The sequence below is a fragment of the Xiphophorus couchianus genome, chromosome 19, assembly GCF_001444195.1.
Source record: "Xiphophorus couchianus chromosome 19, X_couchianus-1.0, whole genome shotgun sequence".
NCBI classification, from domain to species: Eukaryota; Metazoa; Chordata; class Actinopteri; order Cyprinodontiformes; family Poeciliidae; genus Xiphophorus; species Xiphophorus couchianus.
The window spans coordinates 18,827,100-18,852,060 of NC_040246.1; the positions used below are offsets into that span (position 1 = coordinate 18,827,100).

At 34.8% G+C, this 24,961-nt stretch overlaps 1 protein-coding gene across 5 annotated transcripts in view; it reads left to right on the top strand.

Annotated features, from left to right (window-relative positions):
- The first annotated feature begins 917 nt into the window (after window positions 1-917).
- ppm1aa (protein phosphatase, Mg2+/Mn2+ dependent, 1Aa) overlaps window positions 918-24,961 on the top strand; it is a 56,759-nt gene continuing 32,715 nt past the window's right edge. Inside the window, exons 1-6 of one of the 5 annotated variants that reach the window (XM_027999915.1) lie at window positions 918-1,294; window positions 4,217-5,070; window positions 5,170-5,287; window positions 8,971-9,082; window positions 9,202-9,259; window positions 9,351-9,594. In XM_027999915.1, coding sequence (XP_027855716.1) covers window positions 4,234-5,070; window positions 5,170-5,287; window positions 8,971-9,082; window positions 9,202-9,259; window positions 9,351-9,398 — 1,173 coding nt within the window. In that variant the 5' untranslated portion in view covers window positions 918-1,294; window positions 4,217-4,233 and the 3' untranslated portion in view covers window positions 9,399-9,594. Of the gene's footprint in view, window positions 1,295-2,739; window positions 2,797-4,216; window positions 5,071-5,169; window positions 5,288-8,970; window positions 9,083-9,201; window positions 9,260-9,350; window positions 9,595-15,892; window positions 17,555-24,961 lie in introns of those variants that run through there. The other 4 variants (XM_027999920.1, XM_027999918.1, XM_027999916.1 and 1 more) reach the window with 4 other exon arrangements.

Genomic DNA, 24,961 nt, shown 5'->3' on the forward strand with positions numbered 1-24,961 from the left:
GGTTTTAAAACCCAAAATATGTTTAACAGAATGTTAAAATATTACAAAAGACCAGTAAACTGTATGGCCACATTTTTGTTTATTTATTAGGCGGAACAGGATATGCATTCAATACGTTTTGAGATTTCTTTTGCAAGAATTACTGCATTGTAAGATCAGCATGTGAAGAACGAGCATCTCAGATCCTGAAGCTCCTCGCTCCTTTTCCAGATTCTCCAACCTTCATTTCCAAATAAAGTGGTTAAATCAGCTGAAAAAATTACTTTAGACAGCAGGGAAACAGAACAGTAACGAATAACAGCTGTAGTTTTTTTATACAATCATTTTTCTACCACACTTTTTCCTTCCACTAAGCTTTACGTTAGTTTGTTTGGATACAGAGCTCTTTGAACAGCCATCTTATTTTGCAGATTTAGTAATGATATCAGAAATACTTAGACCAGCAGCCTGGTTCTGGTTCAGCCCCTCCTGCTGCCTCTTAACCTGACTACTAGAGACAGACAAGTGGGAGGGTCAGCAGCAGCAGCATCTCCTGATTTGGTTTAACACAAGCTTGCATGTCCAAAATAATTAGCAATTTGTTAAGATAAGGAAATAGAAACTACCATGATGTGCACAAATGATGCCTTTTTGTTCAGAGAAATGCACTTCAGCAGTTAAAAAACAGTAAGGTTACGTCACTCACAGGGTTAAATCTGCCTACACGAGTAGGCTATGTAATACCAATCAAGCATTGATTTAAATACATTTTGATTTTTACATTACTATTTTCACCACATACATATAAACGTGTGATATTGTGGTTTAGATGTAGCGTTGTGTAACGCTCTTCGTGCACATGGGTTGCAGCAGAACAGCAATGATGATGTCATGTTTTCGAATAGACGCAGTCTGGAACATCCGGGTCCTATCCCCGTGGCGTCTCACAAGCTAACGCTAGCTACCGAGCTGTCAAGCTGTCAAGTGGAGAGGCTGGGGCAGACGGTTCAGCTTCCCTCCCTGGCTTGGCCGTACACTGATTCTCCCCCTCAGAAACACAAGAGCCGAGCTTATTATTTTGCTCAAAAGCTGAGATAATGTAATGCAAAACGGGAGCACGTAAAGAGGGAGCACAGTTCCAGAGTTTATATGCACTGAGTGTTGAGTGACGACAGTTCACTGCTAGCTGTAGGCTAGCTAGCTTAGCCACCGCTAACCCTTACATTTCGTCGTTGAACACCTTCTGGTGGTAACTGCGGACACTCGGTCCCTATTGCACATTTCGTTGCTGTCATCTGATAATTTTCTCTGCTTGGTAAGTAATTCTTTTACTCTTTGGCCGACAGCTGCTGGGGGATAGCCGGGCAGTTAGCACTCCATGCTAAATTAGCGTATCGACGTTAGATTAGGCCAGCTTTGGCGGCTCTGCCTGCTTTAACGTTACGTTAGCACAACAGGGTGAGAAGGCCTGTCAGAGTTAGTGGAGAGGGACAAGGGTCAAGGGCCGCACACTGGCAGGGCTGTTTGTTTATCTGATTCTGGGCTAGCCCTTCATCCAGCGGGCCTAACTGATCCTGACTGAACTGGGCCAGTATGGGAACCAGTTCATGCCACCACAAGCGGAACTGTGGTATTTGAGCAGGTTGTTACCAACAAACTGGTCACTCAGGTAGCTAACTCTAGCCTCAGGGTTGGACCCATGTCTGTCTAAAAATTAAGTCGATCACCGGTGGAGCGAGGCTTGTCATTTCCTCAATATTCAACTTGAATACTTTAGTTTCTCTGTGAGATTTTGAGTGTTTTCAGCACCGACAGCGTTCCTAATAAGTAGTCAAAATGTGAACACATGTCTACTATTTTTAGACAGAACAGAGCTTTGAATTCAACATTCAAGATGCTAATCTGCTGCCACAGATGGATCGGAGACGTGTTATTTGCTTTAACTCACTTCATACATTAACTACACTCTACTACTGTACACATAATACCTATTTTATTTCTCTTGACTTAATATTTGAACAGCTGATCGAATTTCTTTCCAAGAACGATAACTAATTATAGGCGTTAGCTTTCAGGAGTTGTGTGTCAAAACAATCAACCGTCTGCTGCCATAACATACTTGGTCAGGAGAAGAGGTTGCTGCAAAGTCAATGAGCTTCTTTAGATTAATAACGTTTTACCAACTGGCTTTTTGAACTAAATTTAATTACACTTTTTGAATTTATGTAATTTAGTTTGATTTGGAATCATTCTTTCTATTTTTTGGAAATAAATTGAATCTGACTTGTACAGCAATTTGAGATGACATCTGTTGTGAATTGGTGGTATGCTAAGAACAATTTTAGTTGAAAATTAATTATTTAAAATTTCAAAAAGCATTGAAATAACTTAAATGATGCCAAGATCATGAGTGTAGTCAAAAAAAATCGAAGCCATTAGAGTGTTTAACATTTTAGGCCATTTATGTCCATCAGGTTACATTAAAACCTGGGAAAAATAGTGATGCACAATCACTAACAATTTATATTATTCAAAAATATTGAGATTTTTGTAGATGCCATAAAATCATCTACAAATGATCTTTGATGAATATTCTGCATTTTTAGTGGTAAAAATATGAGTTCCTTTACTCATTAAAAAGGTTGAACCCTATAATATAGATGCATCATTTAAAAACGGTAACAAAGAATATTCTACCCAAGACGGTAAGCATGTGTTTACATATAAAATAAGTGTATTTGTTTTAGAATATGAGTGTTTGAAAACTCAAGCTAACGGACTACTTGGTTGATTTTAAAAAGATAAAATCTACTTCAGGTAAATCAAAGATGGTTAACATCAAACTATGAAATTAACAGGAGTGAAAATAGGATTACAAAAGATATTTCAGATATTTTAAGTTTATTTTCTGTTGTCTTTGGAAATTTTAAAAACTTTAATTCAAATAAAAGCTCTGTTTTTCAGGTGATAGCACAGGCAGTGGTAGTTATTAATAAAATAATTGGTGTACAAATGACAACTGGAAATTCACTCCTGAATTTTCTCTTTTTTTTATTGAAAATGTGAATCCTCTAGGTGTGTTTAATAGGCCTTAAAAATGCCAACAGTTTAAAGTTTTACTCCTAAATAAAAACAGCAACATTTTTCATGTCGTTAAAGAGACATTTCACACATGAAATTTAAGAATCACATTTCAACCTTTGGTTTTCTGTGTGATAAAAAGCATTTTATGATGAAAGCAACATTATGTCCAAACAAGCTGATTAGAGTTGAATCTCTCATCTGGAAGTTTTGCTTCTGTCAAACATGTTGCGTTATCCTGGCCTTATTCTAGCTGCAGAAAGGGAATGCATAGCTTAGCTGCAGCATGACGGCTGAGCTATGCATACATATGGCACATTGTTTGCGAGAATGCCATGCTACCTAGGCAAAGCTGGCCTTTAGGAAAATCTGTCCTCCTCTCTGGCTCCTTGGATGTTGTCTTTGGTGGTGTATGGATTACCCACAGGATTAAAACAAACTGCAAGCTTTCTGTCATTTTAAAAAACAGTCTGGATGTTCTACACTGCCGGGATGTTTCTGTATGGTTATGTTGTTAAATGTGTGGACACATAAACATATGAGATGTTTTTTGTTTTCTTTAGACAGCAGTTTTGATGCTTTCCAGTTAGGGTTGAAACGATTAATTGTGATTAATCGATTATTGAAATAGCCGTCAACTGATTTAGCAATTAATTAATCGGTAACTGGAGAATAGAACCTATTTTTCAAAGAACAACATGTTCAGAGCAGTAATTAAACCAAAACTGTGCAAAAAATGTACATTTTGCATTTTTTTCTGTAAATATGTTCTACTCAGTACTCTAAGATGTTGTTTTAGCTTCACCTGATTCTAATATTTTATCAAGCACCTTATGCTATTCAATTATTATAAAAAAAGGTAAAAGTAAAAGTATTTTTTTAGATGTAGATGCTTTATTTTTCTATTAAATGATGATTCACTAAAGGAGTGTCATGTTGTTGCAGTTTGCTTTATTTTATTATTTATTTGAATTTTGTTAATGTATTTCCAATACCGTTTTAAAAATGTTTAAGCGGTCAGATAAAAAATCTGCAGAATTTGCCAATTTTTTAATGCGATTAATCGTCAGAATACCCGATTAATCGCACATTTTGAACACATTTTGATGACAAAATCACTAATCTTTTGCAATGTTTCACTGAATCTGTTTTTCAGGTTGTTGGAGGGACACAATGGGGGCATTTCTGGACAAACCAAAGATGGAAAAGTACAATTCCCATGGCGCGGGTAACCACCTGAGGTATGGGCTGAGCAGCATGCAGGGTTGGCGGGTTGAGATGGAAGACGCACACACTGCGGTGATTGGTCTTCCCCACGGCCTCGACCCCTGGTCGTTTTTCGCCGTGTACGATGGGCACGCTGGCTCTCAGGTAGCTAAGTACTGCTGCGAGCACCTGCTGGAGCACATCACTAGCAACTCAGACTTCCAAAGCGCCATACAGGAGTCCACCAGCGTGGAGAGCGTGAAGAACGGCATCCGCACGGGATTCCTACAGATTGACGAACACATGCGAACCATCTCGGAGAAGAAGCATGGCGTGGACCGCAGCGGCTCCACCGCAGTAGGTGTGATGATCTCACCAAGCCATATCTACTTTATCAACTGTGGAGACTCGCGGGGCCTCCTCAGCAGGGGGGGAGCTGTGCACTTCTTCACACAGGATCACAAACCCAGCAACCCGTTGGAGAAGGAGAGGATCCAGAACGCCGGCGGCTCGGTCATGATCCAGCGAGTTAACGGCTCCCTCGCTGTGTCTAGAGCCCTGGGTGACTTCGACTACAAGTGTGTCCATGGAAAAGGCCCGACGGAGCAGCTCGTTTCCCCAGAGCCTGAGGTGTACGCGATAGAAAGAAGCGAGGGGGAAGATGAATTTATTATACTTGCTTGTGATGGCATCTGGGATGTCATGGCCAACGAGGAACTCTGTGACTTTGTGAGGTCAAGGCTGGAAGTTACAGAGGATCTTGAAAAAGTCAGCAATGAGATTGTTGACACTTGCTTGTACAAGGTATGACACGTCCGCCAAACCTGCACCGACACGTTAACGCGCTGCCTGGTTTATCCTTGATTGACATTGCTGCTTTATTATTTATGTATTTTTCCACAGGGGAGCCGGGACAATATGAGTGTTGTGTTAATCTGCTTTCCTGGGGCCCCAAAGGTTTCTCCAGAAGCTGTGAAACGTGAGGCGGAGCTGGACAAATATCTTGAAGCCAGAGTAGAAGGTACGAAACATTGATATAATAAAAACCAGAGGGAGGGAACGCAAAACTCAAGCAAGAGTAGCACTAAAATAAAAAAGTGGACATGCAAGAAATTACTCAAATCAGAGTAAAAAAGTACTGAGTAACTGATTAAAACTTGAATAAAGTCTCAGAAGAACCAAAATATAAAGTTATGTGGAAATTTGACTATTTTAAAGGCCAAACTGAAAGAAATTCATATGAATAACATAATAACAAAATAAGTCAAAATAAACATTTTCAAATTATTATTTTTGTTTAATTATAAAACTTATAAAAATAACAAAAACTGCAGGTGTGTGTCTGGTGAAGTTTAGGTTAAAACAAGATTTTTATTTATTGAGTGAAGTTACTCTTAGTGAGTAGAAAATCCCCAAATTTTATTCAAGTAAGAGTAGAGATATTCCATAATAGTTACTTAAGTAAAAGTATAAAAGTATTTGATAAAAAGGCTACTCAAGCACTGAGCAACTGATTAAAACAAAAATATAAAATTATGTCGAAACGTTGGTATTTCTGAGATGAAAATAAAAATTATTCATGTAAAGTTTTGATTAAAACTTGTTTGTATCTGGAAATTTATTTTACTTAAGTAAGAGTAAAAAGTACAGCAAAGTAAAAATACTCCTAAAAATAGTTATTTTTCCCAAAAAGTTACTCAAGTAAACTAGTTAGTAACTAGTTACTACCCAACTCTGATATTAATAATATTTAGTCTTAACAGTCTGAGAAGTTTGTTTCTCATAATATAAAGAGATGAAAACTTGATCCTAATGTTCCTTTATTTGGAGTAAAATCTGACACTAAAACTGATGTTTTTAGGAGGAAAAACCTGCATTAACAGATATAGAAAACATTTTGATCCACATATATTTTACTGTATTTGTTTGAGACATACTGAGTTAAAAAAGGATTGCAGTTTTTCTCTTTGACTCTACACGATCGGTAAATTGATATAAACGTAAACTGCTTCATTGAGTAAAAATTGGTTCAGCATTTGTTTCTATTACCTTTGCTGAAATCTTTGCTGTTAATAGAGAATGTATGGTAATTAAAATGTATCATTTCTTAATGTTTTTTGAGATTTAGCAGTAGGTCAGTGTATTTATTTTGCTTTCTCATCAAGCTGTGTTCAATTTATGCATTTTGATTTATGGTTATATGTTGAGGAGGATATTCAAAAAAGTACATGTGTAAAATTGTCAGTTAAGGATTAGCATAGACTGAACCGAACCACCTCTTTAAATCTTTTAAAAATGTTTAATTTTTATGAAATCTTTACTTATTGCCTGCATGAATCGTTTAAATACTAATAATGTGATTTCTGAGGAACTTTTAAACATGTACGTCTATTAAAACAAATGTTTTTATAACTATTTAAGGCCTTGCTTTAGCTTCACTGGAAATGCGTCACACCATTTCTCTAAAGCTAAGGATCGTGACCAACTGATCACCCAAATAGATTACACAAATACCAGAGCCAGGGGGGCATAGCAAGCCGCTTCTCTTATCTTTAGCATCAGATGTAGCCGCACCTTGTTCAGTCTGTATGTGAAAACAAACTTAATGAGCTGCAGGTCAGTTTTCTGCTTCAAACCCTCATTTCCTACCAATTTCTCTCCATTTTATCCCTTTCTATGTCAAGAAATAAATCAATAACGATATACGTCTGGATTTACTTTGTCTGGATTCTTCTGGTGCAGAATTATTTGAATATTTTTATTGGTTTTCAACAAAGTAGATTAAAAACCAAAACATTCACATCCACACATCCGTTAAAAAAAAAAAAAAAAAAGGAAGGTTGACTTAGTTAGTTTCATGCTGGGTTGACTGATTGGCTGGACGTCCCTCAATGTGACACAAGAATGGTCGCCATACTTTGTAAAATTTGTCCACAGAGCCCTGCCCAGCATATCTCTGCTGTTCAACTTTGAGATTTGAAAGCAAGTCCTTAATCCATTGTTTATAGGAGGGGGGTGCCTCTTTTTTCCATGATAGAAGTATGAGTCGACGAGCAACCAATGTGGAAAAGGCTACAGCTGAAGCTTGTCGGGTGGACACACAACATGTCCGAGGAACAACCCCAAATATTGCAGAAAGAGGATTCGGCGGAATATTAATATTCCAAGATTTCGACAGGGTCTTAAAGATAGTTCTCCAGAAGGTCTGCAGTTTTTGGCATTCCCAAAACATATGACCAAGAGTGCCTTTCTCGCTTTTACATCTTGGGCACGCTTCATTCAATCCTGGAAACAACTTTGCGAGTTTACTATTTGACAAATGAAGTCTATGAACCACCTTAAATTGTATTAAACCATGTCTGATACATATTGATGAATCATGAATAAGCCTTGTTGCCTGCTGCCACTCCAACTCTGGTGCAGAATTATGACACTTATCTGACATCAGTGGCATAAAAGACAGATAAAATGCAACATGACGCTTTGAATGCAATTGGAAACATATCTTGATTCAAAATAAATTGGATTTTTAAAATTTCTTTTGGTGGAAAGATCTGAATTTAGCCATGAAAAAATCAGATTTAGGTCAGCTACTGTGTGAACCGTATCCTTGGAAAACTGAATGTAACTGCTTTATTACATACTTTATTTTTAGCAGGAAAGTAATAAACGACACATTGTTCAAGCAATATTCTCTTTGCATTTTGGATTTACTATGATCTTTTGAATAATTTTTTTATTTACTTAATTCCCTGCGTAAGAATGACTGGATCTCATTTTCAGTTGGAAATAATTTACACCAAAACATTTTGGCCAACATGTGAGAACATTAAAACAATCTTAGTAAGAGGATTTTTCTATATTAAAAAAAAAGAAAAAGTAGATTCTCTCTTTGTGATTTGATATTAATAATTGGATATGCAAAATCGGTTTATACTCAGGAGGAGCAGGGCAGATGTCACGGTCGGACAGCGGGGAAGCGCCGTGGGGCGAGGTGATGGTGTCTTTCTGAAAGCACAAAAAGAAAACCTCGTAAAAGTGCACAGTGCGACCCTGCTGAATTGCACACAGACTAAAAAATGTATGCAGTTTAAATGACCCTGTCTTAACACCGCTGGAGGATTAAACAATCAGACCAGGAGCATAAAAATGTAATCTGTAAAGTATGTGGAAGAGAGGACATACAAGTCGTTTGCTTTACCACCTTAAAACGAAACATGCAGCTCAGTGAATACCAGCAATGCAGCTAACTACAAGTTCCAGTTAACACTGGAAAGAAAAATCAGGATTTGACACAAAAATCCATTACAATAAAGCTACTGTGTTTCTAGATATACATTTTTCACTTATTTATTTAACTTTGATTTAACAAGGTAGTCACCATTGAGATAATGCTGCTGCCTATCATTGCCAGGTCTCCTTTAAAATCAGATTTGTTTTAAGGAGGACCTGTCAATGATAGGCAGCAGCATAAAACAAAACAGTTACAAACATTAAATACAAATAACATCCACAAAAACAAGTGTTAAATATTTTTGTATTTGTAAAATATATACAAATATGTTTGATTTTTTTCTCTGTTTCTATTGTATGTTTTATACAAATTATATCGTAATATGTATCATTTTTGCATGCCACCCATCACAATATATATTGTGATATTAATTTTATGCCATATTGCACATTCCTGTGTTTTTCTTATAGAGATAATCAAAAAGCAGGGAGATGAAGGCATCCCAGATTTGGTCCATGTTATGAGGACATTAGCGTCTGAGAGCATCCCAAACCTCCCTCCTGGTGGAGAGCTGGCCAGCAAGTAAGCGATACCTTCTGCTATGATAAACTGGGCTTTTTGTTATGATATCCAATAAATTATTATCTTAAAAACAGGATTCTTTTGTTTTAAAATGATTTGTTTTACCCTTGTTTCTGCAGACGAAGTGTTATTGAAGCAGTGTACAACAAACTTAACCCGTACCGAAGCGATGACACTGTAAGTATCCAGTTCTTTTTGCTCTCTGCATGGTTGTGATTGTGTGACCAGCAAAGCTCAAAGTCTATCTGTTGCATGCTTTTATATCTAGGAAGATCCACATTTTTCTTTTAAACACAGTGATTCATGGGCTGGGTGATTATGGATTGACGCTGCAACAAGATGATCTACAGTGTCTTAAAACATTCCTAACCGCTGAACCACAAACCTTGGTGAATTTTATTGGGATTTTATGCGTTGGAAAGCACAAAGTAGTGCACGGATGTGAAGAAAATAAAAATTTGTATTCAGTCCTCTATACTCACATATCGTTAAATAAAATATTGTGCAACTAACGACTTTCAGAATAGTTTGTTCATTTCAGAGGTTTGTCAGAGAACAAATGGCATCATGGAGACCAAAGACGTTTAGGTTATAAACTTTCCAAGATTTAAAAGCCTCTTGAAGCACCCAGGTGGGAACTGAATAAATGTGTTAAAATTATTGATGCTCTGATTCAATATTAATATCTGTATCGGCCTCAATATCTACAAAAACTCAGGTATTGTGACAGTATGTCTGAATTAGATCTATTCTGTCTAACTCTATGCTTTTTCTGAATGATGTCATGCTTTATTACTTATTTTACATTATATTTCTGAACCATTTGAAAAAAGGTTTCTTTGTTTACATGTTTGACCAGGATAGTTAACCTATTGTTTCAGTTTCTTTATCATTTATTTTACATTGACTGAACAAATTAAATTTGCGTTGGTTTTATTTATTTGACCAAGCTTGTGAAGCTATTTTTTATTTAAGTGTTCTCTATTTGTGCAGTAATCTATCAAATAAATTTGTAATTCAGTACGTTTAAAAAAGAAAATGTTTTAAGTTTGTTCAGCACTATTTTTCTGCATCAGACCGATATCCACCAAATCTCAGATATCTTTATTGGTACAAAAGTGTAAAAAATAAATCGGTGCATTCCTAGTTTAAACGGCTCAGTCAAAGTCTAGACATTCTAGAATCTGTGGCAAAATGAGAAAATAATTGTCTCTAGAGCTAAAAAACGGACAGAAATCCTGCAGCAAAAATTGGTTGAACAAAACATTGATAATTATTCATTATTTTTCTTTCACTTCTGCTTTTGTATCCCAATAAAGTACACTAACGTTTGCAGTCTAAATGCAACTAAGAAAAATGCGTAAAAGTTCAATACTTTTTCACGGCACTGTAAATCAGCATTTAACCAAAGCATTAATTAATTATATTTGTATTTAAGGTTCGAGTTACACCACTAGAGTGGATCATGTTTTTAAATGTGGTAATTAATGTTTGTTTAAATACCTGTCAAACCAGATGTGTTGTGTTGCATAATTTCGTTACGTTTATTGGGTAACAAAAATATTGAGCCATGTGTAGTCTCATTTAAATCTAATTTTCATATCTGGAACAATATTAGAGAAAAAAACTTCATTTTATGATGGTGATTTTCACATTCCTGTCCTCCTTTTCTGACTGTGTGGTTAAATTTTTGCCTTCTTTCCTGAGCTAACTGATTATATAACATAACAGGTTTCTGAGTTTGATAATGTACATGTATAAAAATGCTGTAAAACATTTAAATATAGCAGAAGAATCGGTTATATCTAAGCACGACAGTCTGTTAATAAGAGCTCTGTGGAAATCCCAAATAGATTATTTACCTTAAAGTCCTCTCTGCATTGTATAGGCCATTCTGGATTAATTACTTGGCTTTTCTTTAACCTTGTGTTCGTTGGTGCAGTAATTTAGTAATGGTATATTATGGAAGAAATAACTTCCATAAACTTTTGGTTTTAAATATGCTTTATCAGTAAATGCATCTGAATATGATTCATTAAGAAATGAAAACGTTAATGTGTTTAAAAATCTAACTTTATGGGAATGTACGTGTAAACTTTCTATGTTTAAGGTCTGCCAACTACTAGTATTACCATCTGGTTATAGAAGTTAGAAGGAGTTAACATCTTTACAATAAAACATAGTAGCACGCCACAGGGTGTGCTGTGGTGGCGCAGCGGGTTAGCACGCCCCACGTTTGGAGGCCTTAGACCCGCGGATGTCGTGGGTCCCGACGACCTCTGCCACATGTCCTCCTTCAAAAAATGGCGCCGGCTCAGCTGGCTGCCTGCAGACACAGCTCCTGTCGTGTGCTGTAACTGCAAAATAATTTCCCTGCTGGGATGAATAAAGTAAAAATTATTATTATTATAGCTGAAATGGGCAACATTAACAATAATGACATTTAAAAACATACTTAAAAATAGCAATTTTATTCCTGAAACACTGCACACTATAAAATTTGTCCAAAAATATATTTTAAGATACGATACTTGTCAAGAACATACAGAGGGTATCCTAATAACGTTAATAACGGCGACAGAAAAAGCAGGAGGAGCTGTCAGTTACCGGTTACTATGGTAACCGCCAACTGCCAAGAGGAGCGTAACAGAACTTAAAACACCAATAAATGTCTGGAGAAACAGCTTGTTGACTGAACAAAATATAGGCAAAGAATGAATAAACAATTTTAGACAAACTTCACATTTATAATATTGTTGAAATAAAATCCTGCCACATATGAACTGTAACAAGTAGAGGCTCGAGCATACAACTGTGTGGTACTCCGTGGTGCACCACACCACGATTTGTTGTTTAGGTGAACAAATTGAATAAAGTTAAATAAAAATTTAAATATATTTTCTGTAGATATATATTTCTAGTTTTTCCTGCATGTTTAGCCTGGTTTCTTGTCCGATTTTAGCCGATTCCATCTCTTTTATTCTTAAGACATAAAATAATAGTTTAAAAATTGAGCAATTTCTAAATTTTTTGATTTTAGGTTTGAATCCAACAGAAATGAAGGAATTACAAAATTTTTCTCATTAACAAATTAAAATAACCTTCCTCTAATGTTTATTACACTCAGAAAAAAAATCATAAAGGTTTTTTTGGCTGTTCAGATTGAAAACAGGGAGTTCTTGTGTTTGAGGGTTTCTGCGACTCTTATAATAATGAGAAAACAACTTTGTGAAGTCTGTGATGTGAAACATCAGACTTTTTGTATTTAAATACAAGAATTTGAAAAAAACAAATCAACACAACCAATTAGAGATGCAGAAAAAATATTATATAGAGAATTGCAATTCCCTGTCCTGGGAGATTTGAATCAATTTTACTCTGCTTAACTATATTTGAAATAATTATTTGATTTTTTTTTTCTTCTAATTAAGAAAAAGCCATGCTACCCTAATACTTGGAAATTAAGTTGCATAATTTTATGCACAAACCTGCTTTTATTTAAATATAAACTGATGCAGTTTGATACAGTATGGAACCTTATAAATGTAATATTTGTTGATCGTCTTTTCTCGTCAGTCGCATAATTTAGACAGACTCTCTTGATCGACTGAATAGAAAAAATGGTTTCTAAGTTAAAAATAGTTTCTGAACTGAATAGTGACCCTAAAACTTTGTATGAATCACACACTTAAAAAATAATCCAAGCAGACCAGTAAACACTGTAGGTGGTGGAGTTTATTACATGGTTGAATTAAACCCTAAATAAATGTTTTTATTGCTTATTATGAGCAGACATTACATTTTAAGCCTTTGTGTGTGTATTTGTTTTTTTTTATCTGCATTTCCTAAGAACTTCTGGGGATTAATTTCTAGGACATTAATCTAAAAGTTTCATATACATTTAAATTGGTCAACAGAATCTGTTTGTGTTCTGGTCCAACCCGGTGAAAAACCTGAAACCAATCAATGTTGTAGGAAAATAAATTATATTTTTCAATGTTTAACCCTCTGATCACCAATAACAGCTGAGCCAGATAAAATTATGTTAAATCTGTCAAATTAATAGTAATTTAACAGCTCAGGCTCTGCAATAAGAGCGCTGATGCTTCTTCACAAGCTTTAAGAAACTTAACAGAACAAATGTTTTATTCATGTTGAAAAACTTGTATGTATTTTCAATACTATTTTGATATCCACTCCCTCTTCCTCAAAATCTAATCTGCTTCTAAGATGATTGCTTAAAAAGATAATGTTTTCTTTCTGGTTAAAATGTGAGCAACATTCGCCCCGTTTGATGGATTTCTTGTTGCTCCTGAAGCAAAAGTAACCAGAATTGTGTAAGAATCATGCTGAATGTGTTATCAAGGTATTTTTGTTGAATCTTCCATCAGTTTGTTGTTTTTCCTCTGAATACTAATGCTTTGGTCTAACCTGTTAATCTTGTCTGGTTCCTTCGTTGAATAGAAAATCTTCTTTCTGCGCTCCTTGTGGTGAAATCTTTGTTGGCAATCCTGATCTGTGTTTAAGTTTAAGTCCCATCCTTGTCTTCTTCATCAAATTATTTTTTTTCTAATTCTTTAAAACTTTCTATTTCTAGTTTCTCTACTTTGCTGCAGTTTATTTTTGCATTAGCTGTTAGAGAAATACAGTATATTAGTGTTATAAGAACAAAACTGCTGCTTAAATGTTTTTACATTTAACCTAGCATATTATTCCCCTGGTCAACAATCACAAAGAGATGTTAACACGGTGAATAATTGAAACATTTTAATGGTTTATATGAAATTGTTTTCTATACAAGTCAATTTAACAGGAAGAAATAAAAGTAAATGTTAGCAACATTTCAGCTATACGCCTGTAAACATTATAAATTTGGTTCCTTTTACAAGGTGCAGGATATTTCAGCAGGTTTAGCTGTGAAAAAAGTTCCTCAGATTTGTTATTAGTCAGATTAACTTTTATAAAACTGATTATTATTATTATTATCCAAAGTTTTGAGACTGAATATTTCTTAAGAATTAACCTCTTTTTTGTTGTTGTTGCTCTTATAAGGGCTGCTTCTAACAATATGTCAACAACTTTCTTGATTTTCCTGAAGTATTTTTCTGCTGTAAAAGATTTTTTTATGATTTCTTTTTTTTCAATAAATTTTTTTTCGCCCCTCACCAAAAAGCAAAACACTTAAATACACTCAGCTCCTTCAGACTAGCCAGCAGCAATTAGCAAACACCTCATGGACCTGCAGAGCTCCTTACAGCAGCTACTAATCAGTTAAACTCTGGTAAAAATGCTATAAAATGGCTCCTTGTGCCTGGAAAACGCATATCACCGCCCATTTAAAGGCAATATTTATTTGAACTTCGAATTCAGCTCAGCTCTACGACTACATTATTTTATATTTATTTACGAGAATAAAATCATAATATTACAAGTATACAATCTTACACCAATAGTTGGAATAATTTGAGATTGAAGTTGTAAAATTAAGAGGATGAAGTAGAAATTTTATGAGAATTCAAACATGGAAAATAACAAAGAATTCAAAATAAATGTTTAGCATCTTATGAAGTTACACTTTGGTATACGTTTTACAGATAATAGTTAACACTTAATAGAAATACCAACAGAAATACTAATCTTTTAACAAATTAGCATGAAAATATTATCAGTAGCAGAACTTCAACACATCAAATCTTAAGCTTTTTCTCTTAATTTTAAGACACTTTCTGGTAAACTTGCATCTTTTTTCTGCTAATATTGTGAGTAAATTCTCATAATTAAACAAAACGTCTCGTAGCCTGTCTCTAATACTCCATCGTGCATGATTGGAATAAAAACCACTTTTTGAAAATTGTTTTTGTTTTAGAAAAGAAAGCGAGAAAAAAATGTATTAGTGTCGGAATGTGTTGAAATTAGATTTTATTTTTAAGCCAAATCACCCAGCTCTATCAGTCTGTCATGTTTATGGCTGGTAACCGCAGTGGGCGGCATGGACATTACGTTTTATCACAATATTTTGTGATACTATAAAAGCGAGGATAATAAATATTTAGGTAACTGCATGGCTGTAATTGCGTGTCGCAGCATTTAAAGCCCCTCAAACACAATTTCTGCTCTGGAAAAACATTCCCGTTTGTAATACGTCACAATAAATCAGATAATCACATGATAAATTAAAACAAGCTCAATAATTTCCTTTTGCCTGATTTATCGTTTTTCTCTTTCTACCAAAAACTGGATGACAAAATTCTTCAGTCTGGTGTTTTGGTCTAAACTAGACCTTTTACATAATTCAGTTTATTAGTTTTTTGTTTTATTTATTTAGGATATTTAAAACGTCTTCCAGTTCCAGTGTTAAATGTTTGTTGGAATTTAAAGTTTATTCATCTTTAAGAATGTGTTCTTGCATTATTATGCCATTATTACTATTACTATTACATTACTTTAAAATTGTCTCAAAATAACAATATTATCATTTTTCGCAATAACGTCTACAATTTATTGTCCAGCAAAATTAGTTATCCTGACAGAAAACTAAATAATCATATTTTCACATACTCTCTTTGAGCAAACAGTGGGAAAAAATACAGATATTATTAACTGGAATTTATCGCGACAACAATAAATCAAAATTTTCATTAGAAGAAATTAATCCTGATGAATGATGAACATAAATTTGTGTTAGAAAGGGGAGAAACGTGTTTTATTTTTGCACCGTTGATGCCGGAAGCTGTGCGGGTCTCGGTGGGGATCTGGAGGGTGTACAGCCAAAGTCTGAAGGGTTTTTCCTTCCTCTCCTCTCTTGTCAAGGACTCGGCATCTACAGACGACATGTGGTAACACACCTTCCTACCACTAACACAACATAGAGTTTACAAACCACCATCCTCTCAAGACCCACTGCAGCTCAGCTCAGCAGTCTGTCTCTCCGTCACTCTGAGCTTTTGGTTTCTAAGAAGGGAATACATGGGAGGAGGAGGAGGAGGAAGAGAAGGAGAAAGAGTTGCATGCACACAAACCTGGAATAGTGCAGCACCAGTCCACTCTGGAGTTCAGGATCCCCACCATCTTGTCTCCCTTTTTATGTTCACCCTCCTTATTATTCTTCTCTTAAAGTAATCCACAACAAGTGAGTCCACAGGTTTTTTTGTTGTTTCTTTTTTAATAATCCGCCTGAATAGTAAAGATTTTCTTTTGCTGTAATTAATTTGATTCACATTTCCTTGTGTGTTTGTATATTTCTGTTTTTGTGAAGTGCAATTGTCCTGTACAAACAGCCTGTATTTAATGCAGCTTGATTTTAAGTTTAAGAATGAGAGAGGGAAAAAAATGAAAGAAATGGAAAAAAAGATAACTTTTTATGCACTATCTGCCTTTTTCTGCTCTTCTGAAATTCAAATGTTTATTCAGTGAATATTACCGCAGCGTCCGCAAGGCACAATGTCTCTGCTTTTTACTTTCTTCTGCAACACTTTCCTGTTTTTCCCCTCCGGTTAGTCTATGCTCCTTTAAGAAACGGGTAAATTGTATAATTGACAGCACAGTAAGCTCTCTATATCAAACAGTTGATATCCTGATCAGTTTTGTTTTGATTATTTTACTTTCATAACAGGTTTTCTGTACACACTCTAATAATAATAATAATAATGATGGCAGTTTGACAGAACGAAGTGGAAAAATCGTTATTTTTGTCCATTTTTAAGAGGCATTTACCGACTGGTGTTGACTGTGTGGATAGGTGTGTGTGTGTGTGTGTGTAGATTTTTGTGTGGAGCTGGAGTTTAAGGGAAGAGTCGCCCCCCAGAAACCGCCATGCTTTAACTCGGAACAGCTTTGGATAATAAAAATATATAGATGCTGTTATTCTGTAATGAACTAAGTTAACCCAAATTGGCCTGAATTTATAAATATATTGTCATATTTAGAAAAACTAATTCCTAAACATCCAAGTAGACCACTATAGGTGCCATATATTATTTTTAATCTTTATTACAGCCTTTGCCAATTAATTTCTGTGGTTTCCTTGTCAGATAATTTGATTTGAACTGTTTTAAGCACTGATTTTCTAGGATTAATGTTTTAAAAAGAGAAACCATTGGCTCTTATATTAATGAGACTATTTATTTCTCCTGGTCTTTATGTGAACCAAGAACAAATGCATCACTTAAATCTGTCCTGCTTAACCATAAACCACAGCAGAGAGTTTGCTGCTGTTTATGTGGGTAAATTTTTTTTTTAATATATATAGATATATATTTCTAATTTCCCCCAGAAAATAACTAAATAATTCACTGACTAAACATGTATTTAACAACACAGTAGATGTATTTCTTGAAGAGAAATGGTTTTATTTCAGATTTCTGCCATTTTCTTTTTTGTCTTGCATTGTTATGATTTTTTTTGTATGTATATAATATTTCTGGCCTAATTTTTTTGAGGAATAAATCATTTCGCTTGAGTATTTTTTTTAAATGCCATTTAGCCTAAATGTGAAATCAGCTTTTCTTCTAATCATTTTGTAAATGTTTCATTAATGTAGAACAGAGTAATAATTTACTAAATTTATAATCCTTAATTTATCTTTAAAGAAAACAAAAAGACAATCCTAACTACTTCACCACATTTCTGTTTGCGGTGAGTAGTTAAATCCTAAAAATCAGACTTCAAGCTGCTTTCCTATTGTGCTTTTGTGGCAAAAAAAATAAAAATAAAATACCCGCCAAAGACCTTACTGATTCGACAAAAGGAAAAACACAACAACCGAACTCCTGCAGTGTAAACAAGAACCACACATTTTAATTTTCAAATTTTATTTTCGTTGGATTTTAAAGGTACTCTCTGGTGTTTTTGGTAAAAAAGAAAAAACGTTTTCTCTAGGTGGCCGCAGGGGGCGCTAGTGTGGATAAGAAGAATCAGTTTAATGTGTCTGAAGCAGCATTAAACTTTAAGACTGAGAATTCAGTTAGTTCAGAAATACTGAATGTTAAGCTCCACAGAACCGGTCGGCTTATGAACTGCTAATAAAATTTAGTGAATTATTTAATCAAAGCGACATAAAGATAAAAACAGCTGAACTCCAGTGTGTTTAACTCCTTCAAAAATGTAAAGAACTGTACCTACATTCTGTAAAATAGTTTGATATCTTTGCTCAAATAGTTGTTTGAGCAAAGATGATATCTATTGTATATAAAAGTGTATTTTGTTGGTTTTTTTTTGGTCAAGCAGCTCTTTTGATTTGCTCTGCATTGCTTGTATCTAAGCGCACTAGATGTCTCCTAACACCTGCCAGCCTTCACACCTGGTAGGTATCAACTTCTGCATCACTTATTTTATAATTAGGAACAAATGTTTGCTTGTATAATTTACAGAAATCAAACTTAGGGAGTGCCCTGCTTTTTTTAAAAACAGTTTATTAAGTTACTAATGCAACCTTTATTTTTTATTTTATTTTTGTTTTTAGCCAAGATTTGTGTTATGCCCATTCATCCTTTTGCCGTTCTTTTAAATGAACTACGAATGATCCCAAACAGTTTCTGATGAACTGAAATACCTCATAATCTTACTGGTAGTTTTGGTCGACTTTTAGCTCATTTTAGTTCCTTTTTGTTGTTTTTTAAAAACCCGATTACCTAATTAAAAGTGGGAAATGCCATAATTCAGGGTTCGATTTAATAAAATAAAGTGGATGAGGTAGCTTCTGCTAACTACACTGCAAAAACACAAAATCTCATGTATTTCTGAACTAGTTTCTAGTGTCAATATATTAGCACACTTTTAATAAGACAAAACTAACTTATAAGTGACTTTTTAGAAAGATAGTAATTCCTTAATACTGATGGAAAAACTGCTAGCTCTGCTGACAGATTATTTTACTTATAAAAAGATATTTTAATGTTAAAAGTGAAATAATTTGCCAGTAGAACTTGTAATTTTTCATCAATATTAAGGAATTATTGACTTAAAACAAGCTCATAAATTTAGCTAAAAAGTTACTTTCAAGTCAGTTTAAGTGTATTAGAATATTTGCAGTAGAAATGGACTGAAATACTTGGTGAGTTTTTGTGTTTTTGCAGTGTATGAGCATCGTCGTTGGCCCACAGAGAAACCCCTCCAACTCTTCCCTGAGTTTTAGACCTGCTAATCTGTGTAACGTTCGCTTTAAGTCGATGATGTAATTGTTTAGGAAGCGTGAGGAAAGAAAACACAGCAGATCAGCCACAACAATGTGGGACTCCCCGATGCCGCACTGCAAAAACACAAAGTTTCACCAAGTAATTTCGGTCTGTTTCTAGTGCAAATATTTTATTACCCTAAACTTAACTTACAAGTAACTTTTCAGATGGATATAAGAGCTTATTTTGTCAATTATTCCTTAATATTGATGGAAAAGTACTATTTTCACCTTTGAAATAATAATGTCCTGTTACAATTTATAGTACTCAAAAATATGTATACATATTAGGGAACAATTGACTTAAAACAAGCTCATATATCTGTCTGAAAAGTTATTTGTAAGTTTGTTTAAATGTACTAAGATATTTGCCCAAAATCTTACCAAGATTTTGTGTTTTTGCAGTGCAGAAAAGAAAAACTGGTCGTACACTGCAAAAACACAAAAACTTAGCAAGAATTTTTTTGCTCTACTTTCTAGTGCAAATATCTTAGTACACTTAAACCAGCTCACAAATAACTTTTCAGCAAGATATATTAACTTGTTTTAAGTGAATGATTCCTTGTTATTGGCGGAAAAAGCTCCAGTTTCACTGGCTGATTATTTAACTTTAAACAAGACATTTTATCATGTTATAAATTAAATCTGCCAGTGGAACTAGAATTTTTTCCCACCAATAATAAGGAATTATTTACTTAAAACAAGCTCCTATGTCTTGCTGAAAAGTTACTCTTAAGTTAGTTTTGTCTGATGTGTTAAGATACTTCCATTGGAAACTACAAAAACACTTGCTAAGATTTTATGTTTTTGCAGTGTGTGAATTATTTTTAATGCCTCTTGGCTTCTTTTCGTGTCATCAAGCCTCCTCCGATCCCCGGCTGAGTGGGCGGGCCGCTTTTCTGCAGCAGGGATTGCTGTCTGCTGCAGCGTGCCAAAGCAACATCCACAGAAAGTTGCTGATTGTTGTGCGACTAAGTAAATAACAGTAGTCATATGCACTGATCATCTGTCTAATCATCTAATTTTGTTATTGTATAAAATAAATTATAAAGCTATTTACAGAGTTACCTTTGGTTGCCTGGAATGCATCCTGTATATTCTTGTATGGAGGAGTACCTAGCAGACTAGAGAGATTTTAAATGCTCGCGCCCCTCATGTACATATCGATGTACCTGTGTCGTGGCGTTTACTGTGTGACCCTTAGTGGTGGTTTTTCGTCCCCTTGCTGGGTGACCCGAGCCTCACTTCGCTGATCTTTTTTCAGCTCATGAATAAGCTCACCGATTTGCCTTACCCAAATCTCATGTTGTCCCCTTTCACCTCCTACACTGCAAAAACACAAAATCTCGCAAGTATTTTTGGTTTAGTTTCCAGGTCAAATAACTTAATTCACTTGAAATAAGACAAAACTAATTTACAAATAACTTTTTAGCAATATGTAGGAGTTTGTTTTCAGTCAATAATTTCTCAATATTGATGAGAAAAAAGTACTTATTTCACTTATAAGGCGACACTTTTCCAGCATTAAAAGTGAATTAAGTATTGCACTGGAAAAACACAAACTCTTACTAAGTATTTCTGTCTAGTTTTTAGTGCAAATATCTTAGTACACTTGAAATAAGACAAAACTAAGTTACAATTAATTTGTCAAAAAGATACAGGAGCTTGTCTGAACATTTAATTCCCTAATGTTGATTTTTTTTAAAAAATGTACTAGTTCCATTTGTGAATTTCTTTTTCTGTTATAGTTTCATTTTTCTCAGGTTTTAAGTTAAATAATCTGTCGATGGAACTATTACTTTTTTAAAATAAAAATCCTAATTAAGGAATTAAATGTTGAAAGAAGCTCTTATCTTGCTGAAAAATCACTTGTAAAGTTAGTTTTGTCTTTATTTAAAGTGTACTAAGACAGAAGAAACTGAATAAAAATACTTGATAAGATTTTGTGTTTTTGCAGTGTCGTATTTTTTCATTATTATTAAATAATTATTAACTTAAAACAAGCTCTTACATCTCGCTTAAAAGTTTAAGTTAGTTTCGTATTTGCACTAGAAACTAAGCAGAAATATTCGGTGACATTTTGTGTTTTTGCAGTGTAAAGTTGTTGCCCTTCCACCTCCACCAAATAAAAAAAATAAAATTAAATAAAAAAGAACACTACGAGGATGAATACTGTTGCTGACATTACAGCTTACAGATTGGAAAGTTTTTGTTTTTACTTTATTTTTTAAGGTACTGAATCTGTCACGAGGTACAACTTTCTGCCCATGTCGCCACATCTGATCCCCGTCAGAGGCTTGTTTTTATTTCCAATGCAAATGATGTCATACATTTAACGAATGCAAGTGTTTTGAACATGGTAACCTCGTAAAGCATTCAAGGTGTGCATACATACATTAATGTACCTGCTCTATTTATGATCACATAGAAGAATAGCTTTAGAGTGCTGTAGTTAAATATTGTCAGTGTTGATTCAAATGCTTCTCAGAGGCCTCTGTGAGTGATTTTACAAAGTTCAATAACTGTATATTTTGTATTATGTTCTAGCTCCAAAGGAATGACAGAAAAAAATGTTTAAAAAAAAGCTTTGTTCCCTGAACTAAATTGTATTATTTGTGTTGTCGATTGAACAAATTGCATTCCTTGCTTGTGAATAGATGCATTTTTCTCCCTTCTCCTTAAATTTTCTCCTTCTTTTCCTTCCTTTCTTTAATTTTTTTTAGCCATTGAAGTTTGAATAAAATTTCTAGTTTGCAGAATGTATTACTAAATAAATGGGTTGTCATCTTGTACCTCTCATATTTCATCACTCTTTATCTTCCCTTTGTTTAAGCGAGACTTTCTCGGAGTGTGACAGGTAAATAAATGAGTTGTGCAGACAAAGCTGCATTATATTACTACAGCTGCAAAAGGATGAATGGGGGATCAGAACGACAGTCTGAACTTTCTCTGCATCTGAAAGTGAAGTATTATTCAGATAACCAAACTGATTATTTTCTCACTCAGACGTTAAAGGATTGCAGCAGTTCTTCCATATTGTGTTTACTTGTCGTTTAATGTAGTTATTGGATCATTTATACAACATCTGGCATGTTTGGGGATTTTCTCCAAGAATTTTAAATGCTTAGTTCTGATTCCATGTTGAATTGTCTTTCTCATAACTATCATTTATGATTGATAAAACATCTTTGTGGCTTTGTGCTGTGAAAAATATTTCCCTCCTTTTGTATTTCTTCCTTTTGCTTTTTTTTTTTGTGTTGCCTTTAAATTTGCGGTGTCCAAACTTTTTTATTGTTAAAACAAACTAGACAATATTTAAATGAAACGTACTCTAATCTGTAAATTATGCTTGATGTATTCTGGGCTAAAAGAACTTGATCCAAGTTTTGTAATTTAAACCCTCCTTTTTAGCCGTTTGTGATGCTATATAACATGAAATTCAAATGAATGCAAGAAATGTAGTTAATAAGAGATGAATAATTTATGTTGTTGCTTAAGTTTTCCCTTTTAATGCTGATTTGTCTGCATTTTTATTTTTTTGAATCAGTAAATCTCCGCTATTAATGAAATAATTAAAAAAGGCTACAAACGGCACCCGAACTGTATGTTGGGCAGCCCTGAATTAAATGTTTCAAATAACTACATTTTAATATAAAAAAAACTGTTCACAAATGATTTGATCCGACTGTAAAACAAAACTTAAACTCCCAAGTGAAAATGTTTTGAATTATCTGCCCATTTTTCAAACTGTGAGCTTGAAAGCAAAGTAAAATTCCTTGTTTATGCACACAGTATTTACAGTAGGGCTTATTCTACTGGGTTCAATTTGATTCTGCAAGATCTTAAAATCAGTCATTTGTATTTGCTGACAACAGGAACTAGATTCAAAATTCTCAAAAAAGCAACGTACATACCCTGATGTAAAGAAATTCAAGAACGATGAGAAGCAAAAGTCCCTGAAATCTGTTTGGAAATGTTTACAAAGCCATTCTAGACAAATCAAGTTAACCACAGAAACTGCGATTCCATTACAAATGTGCGCAAAACTTTATCAATATTCCACTAATGTAGAAAAATACATCCCTAATACTTACAAGTAACTTTTCATCAAGATATAAGAACTTGTTTTAAGTCAGGAATTCCTTAATATTGATTTAAAAGTTCTAGTTCGATTGGCATATTATTTCACTAATACATTGGAAAAAAGTTTTGTTATTGACCCTTTGCGCGTGACGTCACGGTTTCAGAACATCATGGCCCGCTCCGCCATGATGGACATCAAACAACCAATTCGCTCCAGTAAACCTGTCAAAAAGCGGACATCTGGTAGAGCCTAATATCGCTTTTATTTGGTAAATTTAACTTTAAAAATGGTCGCGGTCAGCTGCACATACAAGGGTGAAAACCAAATTTGTCCTTTTATTGTTCAACTTTTAATGAGGAAACATAGCAGCAATCATAGTGACTGTCAGCCCTCGGTGTAACCGCTAATTTTCAGCACTTTTTATAAGGTAAGAAGATTAACATTCATATACTTTATAAGTAGGTATGGTTAGAAATATATCAAATATCGCATTATGGAGAAGGTACGCATGTAACTATTAGCAACAATGCCCACCGTCATGTAGCCTAGCTTGTATGGAAAAAACAGATTAGCATCTCGTCTTTTGTACCTTTTCATGCTGCTCTGGTGTAATGACAAATGCTGTTTATGACATAGTGATACAAATCATGTGGTGTGACTTCAGGGAAAGTGGCAATTTGATCAACACGTAAAGAGGGAGGAGGTATGGGTCGGTTTCTAAGCTAGCTATTTCCAACTCTTGTAAATGCCAACCAGGTGTGTTACGTTCACAGACAAATTAGCTCGACTCGATCAAGTAGAAGCCATGAATAAACCGGCAAAAACAATTTAGGAGAACAGTTTCAGTTGCGCAGTTCAATACTCCAATTCCGCCTCCAATGATTGAATACTTGCAAAGGCTTGATAAGTGAAATAATCTGCAGTGGAACTAGAACTGGGTTGCCAGGTGACGGGCTGGGTTTGCCTAGCGTTGCTAGGTAACGATTGTGAAAAAAGTGAAATAATCTGCAGTGGAACTAGAACTGGGTTGCCAGGTGACGGGCTGGGCTTGCCTAGCGTTGCTAGGTAACGATTTTGAAATAATCTGCCAGTGGAACTAGAACTAAAGCACCAGATCCACTGGCACGTAAACATGGGAAAATGTCTTGTTAAAGAAAATATCTACCAGTGGGACTTGTGTTTTTTCATCTATATTAAGTAATTACTGTGTTATAACAAGCCCCTATCTGGATGAAAAGTTACTTGTAAGTTAGTTTTGTCTTTTTTCCAGTGAACTAAGACATTTGCAGTAGAAGCTAGACTAAAAATACTTGGTAAGATTTTGTCCTTTTGCAGTGTAGGTCTAGGGAGTAATTGTGTTTTTGAACCAGGTTGCTCTTTTCCTCCTTAAAAATAAAAACGCAGATAAAATGAGTGAGAGGGTGAACATTTTTTCACAGCACTGTCTGGCTCCTTGACCTCCCCGCTGGTGAGCCGTGGTGGGAGCATGGAAGTGGTGCGAACCCAGGCAGGGTCAGGGCAGTCTGCGGCCACCGGGATTAGGAACCGGGGGAGGGATTACTTTAAATGTCAACATAATGTCATGAGCCGTGCCAGAAGGTCAAATGTTCAAATTGCGCTCAGT